The sequence below is a fragment of the Aythya marila genome (genome assembly GCF_965140915.1).
Source record: "Aythya marila genome assembly, chromosome: 1".
Lineage (NCBI taxonomy): Eukaryota > Metazoa > Chordata > Aves > Anseriformes > Anatidae > Aythya > Aythya marila.
The window spans coordinates 183,948,094-183,973,617 of NC_139042.1; the positions used below are offsets into that span (position 1 = coordinate 183,948,094).

At 38.5% G+C, this 25,524-nt stretch overlaps 1 protein-coding gene across 1 annotated transcript in view; it reads right to left on the reverse strand.

Annotated features, from left to right (window-relative positions):
• Positions 1-850: 850 nt before the first annotated feature.
• The window catches only part of ATP6AP1 (ATPase H+ transporting accessory protein 1), a 58,488-nt gene continuing 33,814 nt past the window's right edge, over positions 851-25,524 (reverse strand). Inside the window, exons 7-10 of the mRNA XM_082766430.1 lie at positions 15,500-15,738; positions 14,823-14,876; positions 9,680-9,917; positions 851-5,099 (exon numbers count right to left, since the gene is read on the reverse strand). Coding sequence (XP_082622556.1) covers positions 4,890-5,099; positions 9,680-9,917; positions 14,823-14,876; positions 15,500-15,738 — 741 coding nt within the window. The 3' untranslated portion in view covers positions 851-4,889. The remainder of the gene's footprint in view (positions 5,100-9,679; positions 9,918-14,822; positions 14,877-15,499; positions 15,739-25,524) is intronic.

Sequence of the window (25,524 nt, forward strand, 5' to 3'; positions counted from 1 at the left end):
TCTTGAACTTACCCATCCTCCAAAAGTACTTTTATGAAAACATTTGTGTGTTTGTTTTTCTTCATGTTTCAAACATTATTATTGCACGGTTTTCATTAGCCAAAGAAAGTTGCATATAATACATGTCCCATGGTCACCGTACCCCATCCTATGTGACTTCTACACAACTATTTAAAGGAGTATTAAACCAGACTGGAAATGGACTGGAAATGTCCACAGTCTTCTACTGGACATGAACATTGCCATTTGAAAAACAGAAAAGATACGATCATTCAGTAAATCATTTTCTATCATGGTAGTAATAAATGATATGTAAGAGTCAAAACTTAAGTTCAGTTATAATAATTCAAGAACATACCAGATCCAGGGGTATAGAGAAATCCAGCCAACCTAGAGCAAGGAATCTGTGTTCAAACAGAAGGCAACTAAAAGTTGTGGTGAAGAAAAGGAAACCTCTTCATTTGTGGTACATCAGTGGCAGATGATCTGCTCTTGGATCTCAGGCACTGTAGGAAGGTCTCCTTTCCACCCACACAGGTAGGAAGACTGAGATGCTGACCCACATTGTGGAAGTGAGAGACTAGTTACTTAGGGAACCACCCCTTGGCAAGATCTTGTTTCTTTCTTTGCTTTTTTTTTTTTTTTTTTTTTTTTTCACTGCAACTCAGTATTTTTTTTAAGCTTCTAGAAATCAGAGTTCTGAAGAAACAGCTCTTTCCTCCTTGATTTTGCATTGATAAATTTTGATAGAGAATATACTAATCTGAGAGAATAACCATCATTAGCAAACAGAAGATTGGGTTCCTTTATTGAAAGATTATTAGACGCAACAGGATTTTTGTGTTTGAGCAGACTGAAGGTGTTTTATATTTGTTTCTTACTATCCCACCTATTGCAATTGGCAACTAATTAAATTAATTTTCCCAAAGTCTTTTTATATTTTTTAGCTTGTGACAGTGACTGGTTAAGTGGTTTCCGTATCCTTACCTCGACCCATGAGTTTTTTCTTTTCCGTCTTATTTTCTCCTCTGTCCTGTAGAGGAGGGGCAATGAGGGAGCAGCTGGGTTGGCATCTAACATTTGGCCAAAGTCAACCCATCATGGGATGTAACAGAAAAAAAACAGCATGCAGGAAAAGGACTCCCTGCCCCCATTGCATACATGTAAGTGTGCATCATTTTGCTCCTCTTGTTCAATGTAAGGAGAAGATTATGTAAAAAATGTAAGGAGATTATCCACTTGACCCCACAATCATCACCACCTGCTGAGACTACTGCTAGCTTTTTGCCAGCAGTGACCAATACCCAATATTCAGGCTTCTTCTCATATCTTTGATTATCCTAGGAGTTAGCTTTCTCATGGTCATTCCTTATTTTCAGTATCTCTAGGTTCCCCTGCTTGATCATAGATTATGTCGAAAGAGTTATGGAGCCCTCTAATGCCTGGACACTGCCTAATTCGGCTGATACAGATTTGCATATTATTTACCAGGCACCCAGAAGGAAAGGAGGAACCAATTACTTCATTGAGTCTTCCCTTGACAGATGGAATGACTTATCCTCCTTTACTGCCTACATAAAAATACTACTTTGGGACTATTTCTACTATATTCTGTTTCATTATAAGTCATTTATGGGTTTCCACATGGTTTGTGAAAGGTCATTTTGTAAGCAGATAAACCAGTACATCAGGACACAAAATGAACCTATACCTTAAAGGAATATAAGGAACCTATTCCTTATATAATAGGAACAGGAGTCAGAAGACTCAGGTTGTAGCTCCATCTCTGCTCTCCCCTCCAAGTGATCACTGCTGAGTTCTGAGATGAAATGCCTTAAGTAACTTATGGCTTCAGGCCTTTGGGGTTTGGTTTTTCTCTGGTCTTAACCTTCTTGAATTTTCTAAGGTTATATTGATTTTCAAGTTGTGCTGTAGGGTTGTTTTGTTTTCTTGAAAAAAAAACAACAGAAACTATCAATAAAGTTTCATTTATTTATACATTAGATAGGAAAAAAAAAGACTTTTGTTGTTGTTGTTGTTGTTGTTGTTGTTGTTGTTTTAGCTGTGCTCTTTCCCATCATCCCCTCTATCTTTATTATTTTGTACTTTTTAGAAAAATGAGCTGGCACTCATGGAAGTCAGTGGAAATACTTCTGGTAACTTCAGTGAGCTCTAGGGGAAGTCCTAAAGGCTCACACCTTCCAGGCAGAGCTAATGTTCTTGCTGGAACTGTTCCCTGGGCAGGCATGTTTTAACAAGTGCACCTATGATTAAACTGGATTGTGAAAACAGAAGTACACAGAACCGTGAGCCCCTGACACATTTCTAACTTTATTAACAAGGTAAACAGATGCAGGCAGGTGCAAAATCCTTTTAGGATTTCTTGAGGCCCAGCCCCTTCTGGAATCAGTAGTCTTGTGTTTGCCTCTGGCTGCAGGGCAGCGCAATGTACAGCCGCAGGGATTCAAGATGGCATGGGGGCTCTGGCGGTACACACAGCCCCCTGGCATGGTGTTGGGTGTCCTCCTCCAAGGGCTGGCAGTGGGATGCTGCAGGGGTGGCCACTGTGAGAACCGTACAGAGCAGCTCATCCTCTGCTAAGAAGGACCCTTATTGTCCCCTCCAGGCCATCTGGCCTCCAGGACAGTGAGGGTTGCTGATAATCACCTGCTTTTCCTGCACTTTTCCAGCTCAGACCTCACAATAGTAGCCCTGCACATCAAGGGCTACAACACATGGCTTGTCCCAGCTCTGGAGTTGGAAGGGACCTTACAGATCATCTAGTTCCAAGCCCTCTGCCATAGGAAGGGACATCTACTAGATCAGGTTGGCCAAGGAACCATCCAGCCTGGCCTTGAGCACCTCCAGGGATGGGGCATCCACAGCTTCTCTGGGCAGCCTGTGCCAGTGCCTCACCACCCTCTGGGTGAAGAATTTCTTCCTAATGTCTAATCTAAATCTACGCTCTTTTAGTTTAAGACCATTCCCCCTTGTCCTATCATTATCTACCCAAGTAAAGAGTCCCTCTCCATAATTTTTTAAGACTCCTTTAAGTATTGAAAGATTGTAATGAGATCTCTCTGGAGCCTTCTTTTTTCTCCAGGCTGAACATCTCCTCTTCCTACTTGATCTCTTCTGAAAGAGGCCTACATTTTCTCTATGGCACAGCCTATGTGAAACTCTTTCCTCCTCCCCTGCTCCAAGTCTAGCCTAGGCGAGCAAGGGAGGGTACACGTATCCTCAATGCCACACTACAGTCAGCATACTGTGAGCTCTAGGACTGTTCATAGGCTCAAGGGGAGGCTGGACAAAGACAAGGGATATAAATATACCTAGAATTATTAAATACAGACCCCAGCTCTTGCTGAAGAAGTCCCGGAGCTTAAATGGTTGAGACCAGGAGAACATGTGCAGGAAGTACTAATACTCACAGTACTCATACCACTGCTGGGGACAGGATCCTGAGCTAGGTGGCCTTCTAAAGCTGTTCTTCAGTTCTCATATATCATCACCGTTGAACAAAATCTATTCCAAATTTTGTTGAATCTATATAAAAGTCATACAAAAGCTGTCTTAAACCAAGCCCCTCATAATGTCCTTCTTCTCTTGTGGCTATCAGTTACACAACTATTATATAAATTTTCAATGAAGCCTCATTTGTCTGACTTGCTTTAAAAGGAAACTAATAAAGTACATCCAGTTGTCTCTTCTGGCAATTGATTTTTACAGAGAAAAAGTGCCTTTCTAGCACTGCATTTTTGTGTAGATCAAATGCCAGCATTCCTCAAGGTTTTGAAAAACATCTGGGAAAAATACTGTACCAGTGGAGTCCCTCCTGTAGTTACATGCCAGCATCATTTCTGTTTTCCAAGTCAGGGTTGAATGATACAGACAGAATATCTTCACATTGTATTTCATTTACCTCTTTGACTTCACACCAAAAACATGGCATCCAGGAACAATGGGTAGAAACTATTACTGGTTTAGTTAAATAATTGATTCTAACCTTCTTTCCTCTTTATCATTGTCCTATGACATGGATTAGGATCAAATTTTTTTTTTTTCTCATGTGACAGATGTAACCTTGTCAAAATGTTATCTTTTTGTTCTTTAACTACTAATAGAACATGTACAATCTTAACAAAGCATTACAAACAAAAGAATAAAAATATATTTCACCTTTTTTTCATCATTTTACCACTTAGTTTCTTATAACATTTAGCAATTCACTCCACAGTCAGATTTCCCAGTGAGAGGCTGTAGTACCTTTATTATTTGCAAAGGAATTCATCAAACCGAGTGTTTTCAGACTTCTGGAATCAGTGAGATGACCATAAACATGCTCAGACTTAAACAGTACCTTCGCACAGTGCTTCTAGTGACTATAGGTTTTTTTCTCCTTTTCTGTACAAACTTCAAAACTACTTCAAATATACCCAGAAAAAAGAATGCTAAGAAAATTACCTTATCTTCGTTAACATATTGTCTGCACTGCACATTTAATCATACTTAGTATGATAATAAGTTTAATTTCTTATTGAATAAGTTATTTATAAATCCTTCCCATTTTTCTCTGTTGCGATAATCTTTCTTCACCAAAAATATATAATATGAAGGCAGTTTGTACTGGTCTTTGTAATAGCCAGAGAGAGTAATAACCTTGACAACCTCACCTCAGACCTTAACACAGTTAATAAAAAATCATGGTAATAACAAGCAGAATTATTTCTATTGCCAAACATACGGGAAATTTTAATATGTAGTTTGATTATCCCATTCTGCTATGATATCTTTTTAGGTTACACATACTGTAAAGTAGAAGGGTAATAAAAGTCATAAATATCAACCCAGGAGAATCTGAAGCAGCATATAATTAAATCAATCCATGGCTATTCTGTCTGTGGAACTGACAGAGCAGGACCTTTGGGATCATCAAATCTGCTGTTTGCTGTGAGCTGCATGATCATGTGGACTCCATAGGCCAGGATCCACAGTAAAATTGCAGATGTCACCAAGCCCATCCAGATTCCAGGAGAGAAGAAACCCGTACAGTCACTGGCGTAAGAAAACTGGCCGTTTTCCACATTGAATCCTTGAAGCTGAGAATGAAGAAAGGTAGACGAGTGCAATTAAATATAGAGCACAGACCCAGCGGATTTCAGGATGTATGTGGGCATTACAAAAAACACACTCACAGCCCATTTAAAAAGAGTGAGAACGAAATCCTTTGCTAACAATTTTTCAGGTCCCCTTTCCACCCAGAAAATTTAAGATGTGGAAGTTTTATATTTGGCAAGAGGGAGGTTGTGTTCCCACTTCAGAAATGTGTGTTACTGTTAGAAGTAGATTTCCAAACAAGATGTGTGATCACTATAGCTTGATGACCACTGCAGAATCAGGACTCTCAATGTACTCAAAGGCATGTGAACTAAAGCTCCCCAAATGAAGGGAGATGTATTGAAATACCCCGTTGTTTTTAGGTAATAGCTCCTTGACAAGCAGAACTTCTGAAGCCTACTTTAAAATGCGTCTAATGATAGATGACTTTTTAAGCTGAGTTTTAGTAAAAATTCAAGAAGTTGGGAAGGTTTTTTTCCCCACCTTCTTAGACATCAGAGATGCAAAAGAGGAGAGGCAGCTTCCTTCACTGAGGTGTGGATTCTATGTTGTATATTCACATATGAAACCTAAGTTTTCCTTGTGGTTAGGGAATCTTGTATTTCTTCTCTGATTGATTTCTCAAAGTCTGCTACTGGTTGATCTCATGCCGTATAATTTTCCTTGGAAAAATCAACCGATTCGAGGATCTATTCTCTGCCTAGCCATCAATTTTGCAAAAATAATCAACAATCTGAATGCCTTTGAGACTGATACCATTCTAAATTTTTTGCTAAAACCAGTCAAAGGATTAGGAAACTATGAAGAAAGCGAAGACAATCCTCCCTCTACACACATGGACATAATGACATAAGCACCGATTCCTTCGAAAGTAAGGGAAACTTACTGGTGGAAGAAAATTAAGGAAAAGAAGATATTGGATTTTTATTTTTCTATGTTCCAGTTCCATGATTACTCTATGCTTTCAGATAAACTAATGTGAAAGCTTTGTGGTAATAACTGAGTTTGCAGTTCCTAGGTAAAGTGTTCCTGCAGATACTAAAGAAATTAGTCTGTGGATTGCATACAATGCTACATCAGTGAGCTGACTGAGTTTGAGGTCATTTGTGGCTCAGGCAGCTGAAGTTAAGGTGTACATTATGTGTGGTAAAAGCAACGACTATACCTTACAGAATGCTGATTAATAAAGCTATTATCATATGCAGAAGCGAGGCCCATTTAGGCACTGTGGAGGCGAAGATAATTTTAGCACTAAAAGATTTTCTGGGCCTCTCGAAGAATCTTTCCAAGTCAGATCGTGGTAGCTAACTTGCAAATCTTGAATGCTTTCACTACAGGCAGCCAGAGTTCTGATTAAAGCAAGATTACTGAAAGTAAGCTGTTGGGCAGGATAACTGCATGGTTTTCGAGAATACAGGTGATTACCAAAGCCTTTTCTTGTTAAGCCACTGCTTTGTCATGAAATATAGTCTGAAAGACATATTTACAATAAAAACAGAAAACAGGTGATGATTTATGTAATTTAAGATAAGTAAGTTACCACACTTAGGGGAAATTTCCGAAGCACTTAATAGCTGTATTTGCTTCAGCAAAGCTTTATCACTTCTGATTTAGAAACAGAAATGCTATATTTTATTATGTTGAACTTATTGATGATTGTTTTGTTTGTTTGTTTCTTTTTGAAGAAGGATTATGCTTATTGAACCTCTGAGGGTGAAAGCTTTAACTGTACATTCTTAAAATGCGATGCCTACTTTTAGGAAGGAGACGAAGTATATGCAGGATTCTTTTATTGTTTTTCTGAAGCTTAATCATTTCTGTGGGGGTGTTACATCCCAGCTGGGAGGTAAAAATGTGACTACTACTTACGAAAAAGTTAAAAATACTTTAATGTACTTCTCTAATTTTTGTGAATGCAAAATGCAGGATACAAGCCTCTGTCCTGCAGAAGTTTTCATTTCACTGTTTGAACCAGCATCATTTGTCAAGACTGTACTCGTCTACATTTATTGTTTATTTTTTAAATTATTTTGTTTGAATTGTTTCATTATTTGACCTTTGACAAAGCCTTCAAGTAAATCTGTTGTTTTCATTGCTCTTAAAAGTACAATGCACATCTAATTTTTTAAGGTAGAAATACTTCAGCCACAAAGAATCCTAATTATCCTAATCCTTATTAACTTTAAAGTTTTGCTATTTTTTGTTAAAAGCAAAGTGGCTTCTAAATCAGTATGATGCATATTAAAGAAAAACTGTGCTTGATGGCAGACTCCTGTTTAATTTCACAGAAACTCTTGAGATCCTCAAAACGATCATGGTAGAACAACCATTCTTGTTACAAAAAAATAATGCATTGGTACCCTTTACACCTATGAGCAGTGACATTGTGTAATGGCTTTGTCTAGATACCATCCTACAGAGGTTCTTACATGGTAGTGACCAAGCTAGCTCCAGAACTAAAGCAAATGGCTGCTCATTTCAACACCGACCTGGAACAGGCTATGCAAGGCTTCACTGTGTGGGTGCCATGACCTTCTAATACAGTGATACTGCTTTGATGACCCAAGGTCGTAAAGTGCAATTGTACGAACTAGATTGGCACTGGATCTTGGTTTCTGATTCATTGCATAACACTGAAATTAAAATCATGTTTCTCAGTGTCAGCAACAGATCTTGTGCTGGCTGCAATCACTAAGCACATCCCATGTGCTTTTTTCAACTTACAACATAGCTTGGGAATTACCTAACCTCATTATTGGTCAAAGACCGATACTGAGATCGTTTAGACTTTATTACATGTAAGTGGAAGACAGTTGGAAAGGTATGATCTAGTTCAGAGGGAATTTACTTAGAAAGTGGCCCAAAATGGAGACTTTCTGGTTTTACTGAGTCACATGCAATGAAAATGATCTGAACAGGCCTTTGCAGACTGTTTTTTTTACTTAGGACTTACTAGAGAAAAAGGCCTTACCCCAAAGGAAAGTTCTGTTGTCTGAACAGTGGAAGGAGCTAATGGTCCAAATCAGTAAGGAAGGTGGGCAACCTACTACTTCTACTTTTAATCAAGATACTAGTGGAAGGATGGCTGCTAAAGATAGAACAAGACTTCTCCCTAAGCTTTGAGATGACAACAGTATCAAGGTACACAGAAATTCTAGGAAAAGGTAGATTGTTGTAAGCGGACCTTTTGTATTTTCTTAGACTATGTATTTTCATAGCTTAGCTTCAAAGATTTGACTAAGCAAAATCCAGTTGCACAGACTCAGGTATTTTCAAGCCTTTCCATAAACAATACAATCAGAAGGAAACTTAACAACATTGGTAATTAACAACATTTGAGAAGCTATATTGCTTCTCAAAAACTGTGGGACTTAGGATCTGTGGATTTCTGCAAAGGGGAAGATAAAAACTAATGATTTGGAAGGAAAGCTGCCAGAGATACTTAGGTTTAGCATTTTTATGTGACTGAATAATGACCAAAGATATTAAATTTGCTGTTATTTCAATTCTTCATTTTTGCATTCCATCTTTTAGAATCTGAATCTGCAATGGAAGTAGCTATGGGTAGTGGGAAGAAATTAAATCTCACCACCAATGCTGTTCCTTCAGGATTGCCAATGTTTAAGCTGAAGTGTCAAATACTAATTCAGATCATTGAGACTGTGTGCTACCAAAATCATAACTATGACCATATTAGCATTTGTATCCAGTTATCACGAGATTAGTGCATCTCTAACAAATAAAAGTCCACTTTGGAATTATTCCTATCATTTTCATGCTCTTTAATCAAAGATATCCCTTAATGTAATATTGTTTCAAAATATAAGTGTTGATGTACTTGTCCTAAGTGAAGATCTGTGCCCAAAATAATAGACGCAATCATCTACACCTCACATATGTAGACTGCACTACTGCACTAAATATACAGAAAATCTATATCTCATTAAAAAAAGGAGAAAAAATAAAAAAAAAAAGAAGAAAAAGAAGCAAACTGCTTTCCTTCTGGGCCATACAGGACCTAATATTGCTTCTGATTGAAGCTCATGGCAAACCTTCCATTAAATCTAATTGTACTGGGCTTTGTTTCTGTCTGTAGGAGTTTAGACAGTCTATGTCATTGAAAGCTGTAACCACACTAAGCTGTACTTTCCTAGGTAAATAAAGAGCAAAGAAATCAAATAAAAACAAAGTAAGCAGCATAAAGCCACCCACTTAAGAGGCCCATGTTTCCAATAGCAGCCCAATTCATTAAACAGGCATGGAGATTTAGTCATTCTTTGCCTGATTAAGCACATTTGGTTTTATTGGCTTTTCTTCTCTGCAGACAACTTCAGAATTTTTTTGTTTTTCACAGCTGTGCTTCCATGTTCTTATTGTTCAGCAACTGCCATCTCTTTTACCCCTTTATTAAATAGCTCACCTATGGGGAACAGCTTTTCTTTTTACTTTTTTTCCTCAGGCTGAATTGAAAGTAAGGGCATTATGAATGTGTGTCGTTCAGCACCTACAATAGCAAGTAATAGTTCCTAGAATTATCTCTGAAATGGCAATGTGTACTCACTTGGAAACTGGAAATGAAAACATCCCAGTTTCTTGCTTCACTGTTGGATGGAATCAGCCTTGCAGGATAGAGAGTGCTTGTTCCCACCAGCTGACAATGAAATGAATACTCTGCAGGAGCAGAGATGACAGAAACATTAAACGTAGCAATTTTTCCTTCATCTTGTTCAATCTCAACTGAATCCAAAGTGGACCAATATCTAGCTGAGCCTTCATAGAACTTGTTGGTCATTATAAACCTAGAAAGACAACAGAGAAAAAAAAAAAGAGTTCAAATGACAGAAAAAAAAAATAACCTTCATTTGATAAAGCACTGGTTGCAAATAAAGGTCCACAATCAGTAGCTGCATACATCACAGTTGGTATCTTGGCCTCCCATGTCATTAGGATTGTTCATAAGTGAAGAGCCTTTGTGAATGTTTCTGTTCCTTCTTGGAGTTTCATCTCACAAGCTGTGGCAGGCAAGGAGCAAGCAAATGTAATTTCATTCTTCAAGGGCCTCTACCAATGCAGTATTTCATCAGTTACCAACAGTTTATAATCAGTGGAGCTGAACTTGAGAGACTGTCAACAGGCCTGCAGTGGCTCTCAATAAACAATTTATGGGATTTTATTTTTTTTTTAGATTGCTTTTATGATAGGTACAGGCCTGATAACCATTTTGATTTATCATTGCAATTCTTCCATGTCTCAGATGCCTAAATAGCAATCTGCCTTTGCAAATGTCTGAATTTACACTGGAGGACAGATTTTTCTTTCACTAGATGAGGAGGAGGGGTTGTTAGCTCTAGTTTCCTAATTTGTAGCAGGTTAGCCACAAATGAATATTTTCTTATTTTACAACAGTCAGTTAACAGTAATTTATTATTATGGAATTTGTATGTAAGTTACTACCACTGCAGTATGAACATCGCCCGAATGTTTTGAGTTAGAAATAATTGAGAACATCCAGAAGTACATCTTTGTTTATACACATCAGGACTATGTCTTCATCTTTACTATTTTTATCCTGTTGCTTTTAGGTAATCATGTTATCTCTTAAGGAAATGATAAACTTTTATCTTTATTGTATGTTGCCTAATACTTTAGCCCTATTTGGTTTATGTACTCATTCATCTATTGTTTGCTGAAGATTTTTTCTGCTTATTGATATCCACAAAGCATTTAGAAGAATCTTTTTAGGAATAAGTGACCCTTGCTACAAAATTAAATATTCTAATATGTCTATCCACAATGGGTGTTGCTATCTGTGGGTCTTAACATATTGGGTAACATTTGGATTCAATTATGATAGGTTTGAAAAATAATTAGTCTAGAAATGTGGAACAATACAGAATATTATATGTTCCGTATGATGTATAGATGGAGAAGAAAACATTCTCTATTGCTTGTTTAAATCACTTACTTTCAGTAGCATATCATCCACACAATGTAAGAGTGTAAACTAAACACAACGTTCCTTAGAAATAAAGACCAAAATCACTACATTAATTGAACTTTTTTTTTTTTCCTTAAAAAAAAAATAATCTGTGGCTTTTGATTCATATAACTCCATAATCCTGCAGAGTTTCAAAATCCTCAGAAGAAATCCTAGAACTCAAAGTGTCGTTCAGGTGAGAAAAGGATGTTTTGTCTTATGGCATTCCTTTATGTCCTGAACTTAAACAGCTCTTTCCACACTACACTCAGCTGCAAACATCAATGAAAAAAAAAATACATATATATATCCTTTGAATTGCATTTAGTACACGTTCACACATATTTATGGAATGATTTTCTATTGTTCAAATGATAAAGTTACAAAATTAAAACCTATATACTCATAGATACTAATTGCTAGAAGAAGGGAATCTTTTCCTGATATATAGCACAAACTGAACAGAATTTGCAGCTATAGGCACTAGCTGCACTTTTTCAATGTAAAGAGAAGGACAGTTATAAATACACAGAAGCTTACTTAAATGTTTGTACCAATCACAGATATTGGGTGTGTTCTGTACCTTTGCTAAGAAGATAAGAAGACGAGGAAATTCCTTGGAAACTTACCATATGAACAAACAAGTTTTATAAGGCTATGTATATAAGTACAATCTAAAGTGGCATCTGCGAGAACACTGTCTCTTCGCATTGCACAAAAACTAAAGCTTAAACTTTTTTTTTTTTTTTTTAATTTATGAGAATTAAGATTTTAATTAGGGAACTAGTTGCACAAGGTTAGTGTACCTATCCAGGCTTTTGTCCTTAGAATTTTTCCAAACAACTGATAGTAATTGTCTCCAACAAGGACACACTTAACTGATAATTGATAAAACTGTTAATGTGTTACATTACAAAAAATACATTCAAGTAACAAAAATCAATACTTTTTTTAATTTAAGTTAATAAATATTTTCTTAGGTGAATAGATAGAATGAACTTGACATAGCAAATGCATGACAAGGGGAGGAGAGGTAATGAAGACTTTATTTGTAGAACTGAAAGTTCTTGCCTTTTACAGGAAATGATGGGCTCATATTGACTATTAGAGGCAATACAGGAAGCAAATTTACACATAGCCATTACGTACTTGTGAGTATTGTGGCACAAACTATTCTTGGTCATGTGCCAGACTCCCTTTGTGCCAGATAACCATACGAACTCTAAATGCCATCAGCTGTTACCATTTCATGCAGCTATTCATTACAAGGAGATAAGTTTCTGAAAAGGAAGTTTTCTGGAATTACTGCTGTCCCAAAGATTGTAAAAAGAAGCACAACTGTTAGGCAAAAGACTTTACAACACAGTTCTTGGATCTATTCTATTCCATTCTATATATGCTACACAACAACAAGTACTTGGAAGTTTAAGTGGGGAAAAGAGTAAGGAAGTCCTGTCCAGGTAACACTGTGCACTTCTATCCACTTTGGCACCGTTCCCCAGAGAAGATGACAAACAGATGCATGAACAGCTGGAGGTCATCGGCTGCTGAGAAAGCTGAGATGCTTTTTTTCTTCCAGCAAAAGCCCGCTGCTCCTACCCCTGCTGCAGCATTAGTGCACTTTTCTAAAACTCACACAGCCAGAAGCCCTCTCGTATGGCTCCCCAGCAGCTCACCCCTCTTTGGCAAGTGCAAGAGGTTGACCACTGCTCTTGCTGGAGGGAGGGAGAGGGAGAGGCAGCTGTTTGCATAACAAGGCAGCTATTGCAGTTGCTTGTAGGAGATGGATATGCCTAGCTGCTCAGCATAATGTGGAAGACTTGTAGTGTTTAAGGGCAAGTAGTGTATCTAGCTCATGCTGCTGAGGTTAGAGTTTATTTTACTGAGGAACAAATAGAGCTATTTGAACGTGCTCTTGTCTGGCGTCACTTTATTTCTTCAGGGAATGTTCCCCTACACCTAAGTAGATGGCCTTTACAGGGAAAAAAACACAGTCATGGCTCTATCCTGCGTTCCTTCCCACCTCTTTGCCCTGCTTGTGTCCTTTTCACAGAGGCAGAATGTGCTCTTACTAAAAAGTCATCTTGAACAAGAAATGTAATTGAAGTGAACCAGAAGGTGAGCAACCAGAGGTTGTAATGTATCTGTGGGTTTTAGAAGTCCTTGAGAACAGACACAGTGGGATAAGCAAAGTAAATAATATGCTCCTTTATCATGAAAGATCAATGGATTTCTCTGGTTCTGTTGAGTATGTATTACATACCCCATGCAATATCACATTATGGTAGCAAATAGTAGCTAAAATGACCTCATTGTCTCTTAAAGCAAGAGATAAGACCAAATAACGCAAATGACAAGGCGTGTCTTTAGCAGAAAGTTTTCTTTACAAAGTCTTCTGAGGTGTCATGGGTTGATGTTGGCCAGCAGCCAAGCACCCACATACCCACTTGCTCACTCCCTGCTCCCAATGGGGCAAGGGAGAGAATAGGAAGAGAAGAGCAAAGAAACTTGTGGTTTGAGTTGAAGACAGTTTAGTAAGTGAAGGAAAGAGGAAAAAAGGTGATGCAAAAGCAATCACTTCCTCCCGGAAGTAGACCAGTGATCAGCAAATACCTGAGCAATGGCTACCCTGAAAGCCAAAAACCCCACAGCCCTTTCTTCTGCTACCCCAGTTTATATTGCTAAGCACTTTTCACATATAAAAAATTTTCGCTTTAGGCATTTTTGTCTCTACACACATGAAGCTCCAGATGCTTTTTGGAGGGGCAGGATAGTGGTAAGGTTTTAAATAGCAAAGCATATTCATTGTTTTGCCACCTATCACGGCCTCTGATCATAACTACAAGTGTCTCTGTTCACTCTAAACACAACTCCAGACACATAACTGGCTCTCGTCAAGACAGGTCCTTGTTACATGCAAATTCAGTTCAATGCAAGCTACCTGGTCCAAATCCTTCCCCTGTAACTAAGCAATTAACTGAGGTACTGAAATGAAAAGGCCATGTTATCTTTGCCAGAGCTTAAGAAAGCATCTGCTACTGCTGTGAGGACTGCCATACAACTACTGGTCCACAAACCTCAGTTCTTTCCTCAGCAGCAGGAACAGCAGTTGATTTTTTATCCTCATCTCTAAAGTATATTAGTGAGAGCAACAGCAACAAGTTTTCCCTTTGAGTTTTCATGCCAGGTCTTCCTTTTCCATATTTTCTCTTCCCTGTTCTTATGGTAGAAGAATCCTGGTCTTATCACCGTCCACAGAGCAGAAAAATTATCAGTTTTTGCAACCCTCATTAGCCACATGCAAACTCCAACAGAATACACTTGTAATCCTCATCAACACTAAACACAACCCTGGCAATGCTGTTAGACTTCAGCTACTAGAATTATTTACAAATTACAGTTCAGTTTCCCTGAGACCGGGTTATGTTCTGATCCTATGAGCAAAACAAGATGCTTTATATGCCACTATGTTACAGTATGGTTGTTTGCCTGCACTACTTTTTCAGAACTTTACCTGAGCATGCTAATGTATTCTCTATATAAAGACTATTATTCCTCTCTATATAAAGACTATAATTGTTCTACTCTATGATAACTCCTCCACAAAGAAACAAAATAATGATTTTAAAAACATTTTCACTTAACTCCTCCTCTTTTTTCTTTGTCCTGGTTTACAAATGGGCTTTATACATCGCAAAGATTTATTTAAGAGTAAATCATAAGTTACCTTATCTCTAGGCTGTTGATCCCATTCACAGGCTTTGTGTATTTTAATGACAGTCTGAGAGTAAGAAAAAGATTTTTAATGTTAGAGTAGTCAGCTTTAATTAGATCATTGTGACATTTCAATCAGAGGGAATATTCTGAATCAATAGGCAATTACAGAAGTCATGTAGCAAAGGTTCACAGCACAAAAAGTACACAGAAAAATATGACAAAATATTTCTATAGTCTTTTTTTTTTTTTTTTTACCCAAGAACAGGTGCTTCAAAATAAAGGAAAACAGAGATCATGTTTCATTAATGTATTTCCAACTGAAGTACCGCCTACCAACTGGCAATATTCCACTTCAAGGGAATTTTACAATGAAACGATCATCTCATTAATGACAGCAGAGATCTCTGTGACTGTAAGATCATGCACAGAGAAACCTGGTTGGACCAAATATAAACAAACAAGGAACTAAGTAATGTACAAGGAAAAAAATATAGAAAAATAGAGGGTGCATCTGAACACTCTCTGTGATCTTGACTCAATCTTCATCCAAGAATATTAAATGCAAAATGCAAATTTTGGGTGCTTTGGAAGAAGAAAGATTTATCCTTTATTAACTTCTCATTGTTTCATTTGATTAGCTTTCAGAACCACATATATGTGAAAAGTGAAATTTCTTGTTCTACTCACGTTGTGTTGACGTTGGAGCACACAGAGGAAGAAATGTCCACATTCTGGATTACAAATGTTGCATTTGTCAAATCTATAAAAACTGAACTGTAGGCTTTGAGGCTGAAATTACCAGCATAAAAAAGGATGCAAGTATTATTTCCAATGGTCACATTCACAGGAGGATATGATGAACTGTCTTCCTCAGTGGCCATTAACTGTCGTCTTAAATTCCACATCGTTTCAGTTCTTCTAGAAATCTGGAACAACAGCACATTAACAATTCATCACCTTTGGAAGAGATGATGTCAACTGAACACAGACCTTTAACATTCTCTCCCATGAGCCCCCATCCTTCTTAGATATGTAGTTGACCTCAATATTTATAATTGTCTGTCTTTTTAATTAGCAGTATGGAGGTTAATTGGGTGGTATTAACCTTGGTTCCTATGGTCAGGTGTCCACGAATGAAAACAAGCACCACTGACATGAGGTAAATTAATATAAAACTGTGTCAATGCTGCCTTAAGATAGTAGTATGCATTGCTGTTAGCAGATAAAAGAAATATATGTATAGATTACAGACGAATAAACAGAAATAAATTCACCTCTTTCCTGTGATAAAATCACAAGAAAACTTCAACTTGCCAGCTCAGTGGCCACACTCCTTAGTAACGATAACAGTTTTCACACTGTTGATTTTAACAAGCATGAAAGAACGCTACTTAAAAATAGCAGTGTTATATTTAGGCTCTTCTGATGGCTTTGGGAAGATCTATGCTCACTTGGCTGAGATGGGGAACTCTTATATGAGACTTCACCGCAAATACATTTGCTTGCAGGAATTTTTTAATAGGTAGTGCCTTCTTTATAAGAAGTGCCTTTCTGTATAAGGGAAGTGGCAGCAGTGCCACTTGCCCCTTTTCCCCGGGCACCTTTGGTAAAAAAATTCCCACTGATGTAAATGGTAAAACCTAGCTGATCGCATTGGACAAAAACTTTATCCTGGTGTTCGTGTCTCACTCTTTACTTCCTACTCTGTTTGTATCTGTGCTGTTCCATCTGTTTTGAACGCTCACATCAGCTTTACAGCTTGGTATTCTACAAGTGCCCTCTGCCCTTGGATAACTTTGGGATACAAGAAATGAGAGTCATAACAGGAGTTACCAGAACCGTAATTATGTGGAACTATTGCCTGGAACCATTTTAACAGGTTTAAAGACAGGCAAGGACTTTTCTTCCAGTCTGGAAGAGAAGCTATAATACCACTTTATAACCTGTCTGTGGAGAGGAGCCCCAAAAGATTTTGTCACATTAACTGCTGCCCTCTAAACGCTGTGGGCCATCTGTTATTTAGAGTGCATCTTTGCAGATAGCGATCTCACTCTGTGAACAAAGCAGAACGGGTCGAGTAAAAACCTTTGACTAAACACTCAAACAAAGATTGCAATCTTCCTCTCCCATACATGCATACTTTATGAATTCCTTTTTAATTCACAGTAGTGCCTTTTCAAATACATCAGAACATGCATTATTTTAAATGAATACCACTTCCTTTAAAAGAAGAGTGTACAACAAAAGAAAATATTCAACTTTTGATATAAAACTTTTAATCTTCCCTTAGGCTCTCCTGAAATGTAATCATTTTATTTCAAACTGAGAGGAAGAGCTGAAGTCTAAATTATATCCTGTCTAACAATTGACTTCACTATGTGGGCCCTGCATATCATCTAAAGAGGGCTTTAAAAACCACCTGCTAATGGCTGAAAACAATGCTGCATCGGAGACTGCGATTGGGCTGACTTTGGGGATTAGTTTAAAGTACCTTAAAATAAAAAGAAAGCTATTAGAATATCGTCATGAGACTGCAGCTTTATTTCTATTGCTCTGCTGCCAGTACTTTGTTGTGAGGCTCTCACATAAAGATTCCCTTTGGTCTCTGAACAGGCATATAAACCAGAAGAGCGTTTACCTGTAAAGAAGGGGTGTCAGGGACTAAGGAATCCATTAGTTTCCTCTGACTGAACCTGTTTTAACAAATTTACTCATGCTGAAGAAGAGAGGCAACCCAGCTTGCCAGTCACATTTCTAAAATCAGGCTTTGTTTCAGTCATTTCTGTGACTGAAAATAGAGAAAGCTGTGGACTGTGCAGCCCAGCAGGTCCTCACCTGCATAGCTACAGGCAGGCAGGACAGCTACACCCGACAGGAGCCTGGCAGTCACCTCTCTGCAGATATGTCCTCCAAGCACTTACCAGCCTGTCTACTCACCCCTTCAGCCTGAAGGTCTATTTCTATCAGGTACCTGTGGCTGGTGTAATTCAGCACATTCAAAACCTGAAAGCATGCCTCACAGCAACTCAAGATAATTTAGCCTTGAGGCTGGAGGGAGGATATCTGAAATACCCCAGCCTGGGACCCAGTGCAGAACCAAAGACAGTGATTGCTGCTTGCCCCGACCTTCAGTTTGAAGCTGAGAGCCCCACCACCACATCCCTGCCTCCATATTTCAGAATAAGCCTTCTTATTCCTTTGTTGCTGCACAAACATGAGCTTACTAAATAAAAATCATCTTCCCCATACCATATATTCCATGCTAAGCTACAAATGACAAGATGCTATGTTGAGAAATTGATTGTGTTTACATTGAATTCTTGTAAATCAATTAGATTATTTAGGAACAACCCATAGTGGCAATGCTCTCAATCATTAAAGCATACTTAACTCTGTTGCTTAGTGACCCCTTCACCTTTACCTAATCTGAACCATACACACTGAGAGTCACTGTCTTGTTTGTCTGGATTTATCAACGGCTTTTTAGATCTCAAGTATGCAGTGATCACAAGACCCGATTAAACAAGGTACAAGGGAAAAAAAAAAAAAAGTGCAATTTACATTGGCTTAGCTCACAAATGAACACCAAGGTTACTAACTGAACCTGCAGCAGAAGTAGCCTGGACAAAATTCTTCCCTTTCATCTGGTTTGCAACCCTCCTCATTCAGAATCATCTCTCTTGGAAAGGAGAAACACAGCTGATCTGGCAATATTTTGATGCACCAACATGCCAATCTTTTTCAAAGCAAACAGACCTTACATCCAAAATTATTCGTTTTGCTGTCATTGCTGTTTTTGTTTTTTTGTTGGCTGTTCCAAAACAGAATGGCTAGAGACAAGAAAAAAGATATGGGGCCATTTCATATATTTGAAATTACAAACAAATACAAATTGCAAGCTTGCAAACACATAAAAAAATACTGGGCAAACACAATTTTCATTGGGTAAAATTATGAATGGTAATGAACCATAGAAACAGGCTACACTTTGTACTAGTTCCGAAGTGGAATTTTTGGATGTAAGTTCAGCAGGTGGTTATGTCTTTTTTTTGTCTTGTACTTCTTGACTTTTCAATGGTTATGTTTAGCTGTGCACATCAATAAGAGAAGTGTCCCGATTGTGGTCATTGCTTCTTTTCATTTCTAAGAATATGGGTCTATGACCACATCTCTGTGAAGCTGTTGCTCCTCTTGTAACAGCTAGAGGAATGAAGAGGTCATTCTGTACTTTTAGGGAATGGAGGGAGTAAGGAGGATAATTACACTCCCTTTCTCTTTGTAGGTTGTATCTTTGCCCAGTCCTTGCCTCAAAACCAGTACCATGATCTGTGGTGTGGTCTCTGTATATATCACGCTTAGATGGCAAATGGTCATTTTTCCAAATTTGGTCATAATACAATTAAGCCAGGTGTTGAAATCAGAAAACTACATAAAATCTCCATTTCCATTAACAGCAAAACAAAGCAAAAATCAGAAAGTTCCATGTAAGTGCAGAAAGGACCAGATAATTGATGTGACAAAACCATGTGAAAGGTTGCACTATAGCACCCCAAAGACATATACCTGCTAGCTGAACCAGATCTTCCTTTGGTACCTTGAACTGCATCTACCCATAACCTGCCATCAGTACAGCTTTTGACAGGATACCAAACTGACTGTACATTTGCATTTTCTCCATTTGCTTTAACAGGGATCTTTACAGTGCTTGCTTGCAAAGCATCCTTTTAAAAATGATGCTAGAACGCTGTTGTGTGCTGAGTGCAGCGGTGCTGGTCCCAGCATGATGTCAGATAATGCTGCTTGCTGGGCTTTGGCTGTGGCACAGCAGAAGTCACTCAGCATTCACGTCTCAGCCAAATATCAGTACATTTCAATTCCTTCTTCTGAAATTTCCCTTTCCTTCATGCCAAAAGAGGTCAGTTTTCGTACAGATTTTCAGACTGATAAAAGATCTCAGCCTCACCACAGACAGCAACACCAGCACTACGACCAGCTCCAGCTCTGCCAATACATCAGCTTTGCCAAAAGATACTGTACCAAAAATTTGGGATGCAGGTAATGGCTGTTTGTATATTAATGTTAAAAGTCATCAATTTAAAAAGCAACCACTGGAATTCAGAATCACTGCAAATATGTTCTTTTCAGTGTCAAGTTTAGAAAAATTGCAAGCATTGCAAGAAGAAAAAATATATTTGATTAAACCTGTTTCACTGATCCATTGGTACAGACTTATAGCATAATGGTACTTCAACCTGTCAAAATCTAGAAAATCAAGTAAACAGTTACCAGTTATCTCTGGTTTTGAGAGTTTGAACTTTCCAGTGTTTTTATAATTTCCTTTTTTTTTTTTGTTGTGTTGTCCCACTCTACTCTCCCCCACACCACTACCCCTGACTATCTTAAAATGTATCACCTCACTTTTGGTGCTACATTTGGCCAGTCTTGTGTTCCATTTAAATGTCAGGCTGTCTCCCTTTCTTTCCTTGAGCAGACCGGACGCACTCTGGATTCATTCTCTGATACACCAGAGGGCTGTGCTGCCATCCAGAGGAAACCTGACAGGCTGGAGAAATGGGCTGACAAGAACCTCACAAAGCTCTTCAAGGTGAAGTGCAAAGTCCTGCACCTGACGAGGAACAACCCCACATGCCAGTACAAGATGGGATTGCCCAGCTGGAGAGCAGCTTCGTAGAAAAGGTCCTGGGGGGTCCTGGTGGACACCTAGTTGAACATGACTGAGCTCTGTGCCCTTGCCACAAGGAAGGCCAGTGGTATCCTGGGCTGCATTTGGCAAAGTGTTGCCAGCAGGTCCAGGGAGGTGATCCCTCTCCTCTCCTCAGTCAGCACTGGTGAGGTCGTACTGAAGTACTGTGTCTGGTTCTGGGCTCCTCAATACAAGAGAGACATGGAGCTACAGGAGAGAGATGATGAAGGGACTGGAGTAACTCTCCTGTGAAGAAAGACCAAGACAACTTGGATTGTTCAGTCTGGAGAAGAGAAAGCTTACAGGGATCTTATCAATGTATATAAATACCTGAAGGGGGGATGCAAAGAGGATGGAGACAAGCTCCTTTCAGTGGTGCCCAGTGTCAGGACAGATGACAATGGGCACAAACCGAAACACAAGAGTTTCCGTCTGAATGTCAGGAAGCACTTTACTGAGTGTGTGATGGAGCACTGGCACGGGTTGCCAGAAAGACTGTGGAGTCTCTAAGGAGTCCCTCCTTAGAGATCTTCAGAAGCTGCCTGGACATGGTCCTGTGCAACCTGCTCTAGGTCGGCCTGCTTGAACAAGGGGGTTGGACCAGATCGCCTTCAGAGATCCCTTTCAACCTCAGCCATTCTGTGATTCTGTATGTTCCTGTCCTAAATCGTCTGGAGATCTACTCCTCATAACAACTTGAGTAGGATGCATGATGAGGAAGGCTTTTTCAACACAATGTTCAAGTCTAGATTCCTAGATTCCAAGAGCTAGAAGCCCCAGCTTATTAAGATGTAATTTCCTACCTACTAAATGAACTACACATTTTATCTACTGCTCTTCCTAATTCCTGTTGTTTGAATTAACTTTCCAATATGAAATGTGAACCCAAAGGTACATGTCTGTCCATCATCTACACAGATATGAAATTAGACGTAATACTAAAAAAATTAAATCCCACCCTATATCAGGGTAGCAAAAATTTTTGAGGAAGTTCAGATTCAAATGCAGGCTTTGATGGAGCAACTACAGTCTTTCATGCTAAGTTGCAAAGTATCTTACCTACCAGCAACTAATTTTGACTTTCATTGCTTAATAACTAAAACTGACAGAGATAAAATTTCTGCCCTGCTGCAACTGAACCCAGAGGATGTTTAAACTCTGTTTTCCACAAGGGATGATTGTAGGGTGACCTGGTTACACTCAGAAACTCCCAAACACTTCCAGCGTAGATGCCTAGCTTATCAGGAATTACCAGAAGCTCATTTGAATGAACCTTTCTTACTCATTTAACTATCTCATTTTAAGGTGGTAGGTTATCACAACTTCAAGGTAGTTTTTCAAATTTGAAATTTCTGTTCATACTTAAATCACCTGATATTTTATAACTTCCATAACACAGTAAAGCTTACATATCTTAAAACTGCACAGATCCCAAGTAATTGCACTTGCAGGTGTTATCAGAACCAGAATTAAATTTCTAAACTGTTCCTTCCCTCCACACCGAATCACTTCAATGCAAACAGCATGAGGTAAAACTAAAATAGAGTTTTCAAGGGAAACAAAGCATGTAAAAATGTGCATTGGGTAGATTCATGAAAATGTAGAAACTTGGTTTAGAAAAATCAATTTCCATATGTTTATGTATAAGACAGAGTAAGCTGCTTGGATTGTGAGATCTGAGGCCTTACATTTTTTACTCAGACACTTTTCCTGACAATGATTTTTTTTTTAAGTCAAAATGTCAAACTGACCAGAATCACCAGTGCACACAGATGAAACAAGCAGGGATGTAGCATGCTTCTCTTCAGTGAAACATGAGACAGAAAAGTTGTTCTAAGTTACAAACAGTGAGAGAAACATGCTTTAAAATAAATATTATCTAATTCAAAATCTATGTACAACTCAACTATGACAATACCTGCCAAAAGTATGGAACTGGGTACGTGTAGTGCTCATACATATGGATACACATACAGAAAAAAAATTACAGAAAGTACGAAGATCCAAATGCACTGTGCAGAAGGTTAGTCCATGGAAGAACAATATTTGTTAGAGTAGAAATATACTCAGAAGCAGACAATTTTCTTATACATTTATCTCATTTTTATCCTAGCTGACTGCATGCATCTTCAGGCAGATCCAGATGGAGAGCACAGAGCTGCATATCTGAGGGCATTTACAACAGGACCAAAAGAAGGAGCTTAATGTGGTCATGCTTCAAGGTGCACAGCAGGAATCGTGTTTTCAAAGCAAGATTAATTTGCATTGCTGAAAATGGAATGGGATCCTCCAAAAAAAAAAAAAAAAAAAAAAAAAAGGAAATGAAACTACTAGAAAATGGCCTACTTCTTAGATTATACTTTCTCCTTTTCCACTTCAGCAGTTGGTAGGGACTCATAAGATCACCACATGCTAGCACAATGAAGTGAATTGTATGCTATTTTGCACCTTTGTAAAGCAACTGTAAGCCTGATCAAGATACTGGAATAAATTTCAGTAGCACGTCCTTTTGCCCAGTGGAGCTCTCGGCCTCTTTTTCACATTTTCATTAATATTCTGATAGAGCAGGGGGAAAAAGGACTGCATAGAAATGAGGTATGTTACGTCAGTAGCAACCATTTATTAACAGTTACTATCATTTTAGTGCCCTAAAGGATATGTGACCAAGCTTACTGGTTCACATTATCATCTGAAGGCTCCTTCCCCAGCCAGGCATGCTTCTATCAGCAACCCAAACGGCTCAAGGACTGTGACCTGCCATCCTGCATCTCATCGCCCAGGATTCTTCACAGAAGTGAGGCTGGGACATGAGTGTTAAAGTGCAAATATAAGCCTGGCTCTAAAAGATAAGGACCTCTTTAGGTCCTGTACTGTTTGTACTCATAGTGCTGTTAAGACCTGTGGAGAGCATCCAAGTCATGACCAAGCATTTGGAGAACTTTGTTTAAAGGGGACAACAGAACTGTAGCAGAGCCAGCCAGTTTAGTGGCCTGTGTAAACACAACCTGCACTGGCAGTCCAAATGTTTATGGCTAGATGTGCTTCTTCATAGGCCTGTTCTTTTGCAGCCCCAGGGTTGTATAAGATCTCTTGATTTCTGCTTACTGAGAACATGGCTATTCCCTGTGCAATTGCATATGGTGCAGAGGTGAGTGAATGAGCATGGGTCATGCACGTGCCAGAACCCAATGCAGAGAAAGGTGCTGACATGCAGCACTTCAGATTATCATTCCACTTGAAAGGCCTTGAAATGAGACAGGGAATTTTTGCATGTATATGATGTACGAGCACATCTACAAATGCCAGACTAGTCCCAGTTTTCCAAAGAAAACTTTGATATTTCCTGTTATTTTCTCACTCCAACTTATAACTGGTTTTTATACCAAACTTTTTCAGCTAACCTAAGGAAGAGCAGCAACTGGCCTATAAAAAGATCTTGATTTTAGAAAGTAAAACATAATATGTATAAAACATAACATGCAGCAGTGGACAGCGCTGCTACACTTAAATTCACCACCTTAAATTTCATTTAGGACAACTACCCCAAATTATTCCAATTAAAATAATGTGTTGTTCATCTATCAAATTTTTAAAATTCATTTGAATCACTTAAATTCAATTTAATCTAGAATACAAGAGAGGAAAAAATGTACTAAGAGTTTGTATTGTAATACAGAATTAATTCTGCAAAGAATCTACCACATTTATCATTCAAGGAAAATTCCCTGATGCCAATCTCCCCAGCTTTAACATTAGATTTTGGGCCCCGTTTCAGGCAATGCTGCCATAAGGATAAAAGACGCTACAGATTTTACATCATTTTTAGACTGCCGAGGGGAATACCCACTCCATCTGACTGTTTTCCCCACTTTCTTATGTCTGTATGTAGAATCCAAGTTGCCATGGGAGATGTGAAAAAGGATGAGATGCCTCTGCTGCAACAAGAAGAAACAGACATGTATTGAAGACTGGACCGAGGCTAGGTAGGGGTCTGGTGGGTTACATCATTGAAAAATGCAGACAGGGGCAAAATGTATTAATCATAGTGCTGGGAGAGCTGCCAACATTGTTTTTTACCCAAAATGCAGAGTAGTGATGGGGGAATTAAAAACCTCAACAGCCACAAATTTCTCCCTTCCTCCACTTACTATTTTGATCCTGTAGCACTTTGGAGGACTAATCTACAACACTGGGAAGCCTATCACCACCCTGCCTTTCTTAAATTGAAGACAAGGATGTGGACAGTATGACAGTATTTTAGGTTACAATCACAATTTTTATTGATAATTCAATTAAATTAATTTTTAGCTTTAAAAAGTTGCATATTGTTCCTGCAATTCCTTACGTCTATCTCTAATAAATGATAGTCTAAATACTGGTCTGTTTTTCAGATGGCCAGATTCGCCCTGTAAAAATACCCTGTTCAATGTGACAATGACAGTCTTTGCTTTCAGCATCTCCATCTGTGTGTCACAACCCCTTTGGAGAAAACAGGGAAGTCACAACTTGCACTAATTGCACTTGTGAGGGAAGACTGGCACTGTCTTTCTAGTTTTGATGAATCAAAAGGCAAAGGCCAATAATTCTAGCAAACTGGGTCTTTTGGACAGGGAAGATGAAACAAGCATTTTTTAAAACGGAAAACCAATAAAAAAGTGCTTACCTTCTACTCTGCTTTCTTACACTCAGTAATCCACTTAATTTTTCTGACAGTAGTGTATGTAAGCTAGAAGGTATATATATAAATGAAAACCACATCATGAAGTCTAGACAAAACTTATCTTAAAACTAACATCCATGCACTTTGGAAGAAGATTACCACACTTTCTTTTTTCTTGATAAACTTTAATAAAATCTTCTGGGTTTGTCTCAGAATTGCTGTATTTCCAGCAGCTTAGTTAACCCTTCCAGGGAACACATCTCAGCCCCCTGTTATTAATCTCAACTTCATAATCTCTTTCATCTCCCGACAGTTTCCAGCCCAACAGGAACAAAAATGAGAGCAAAA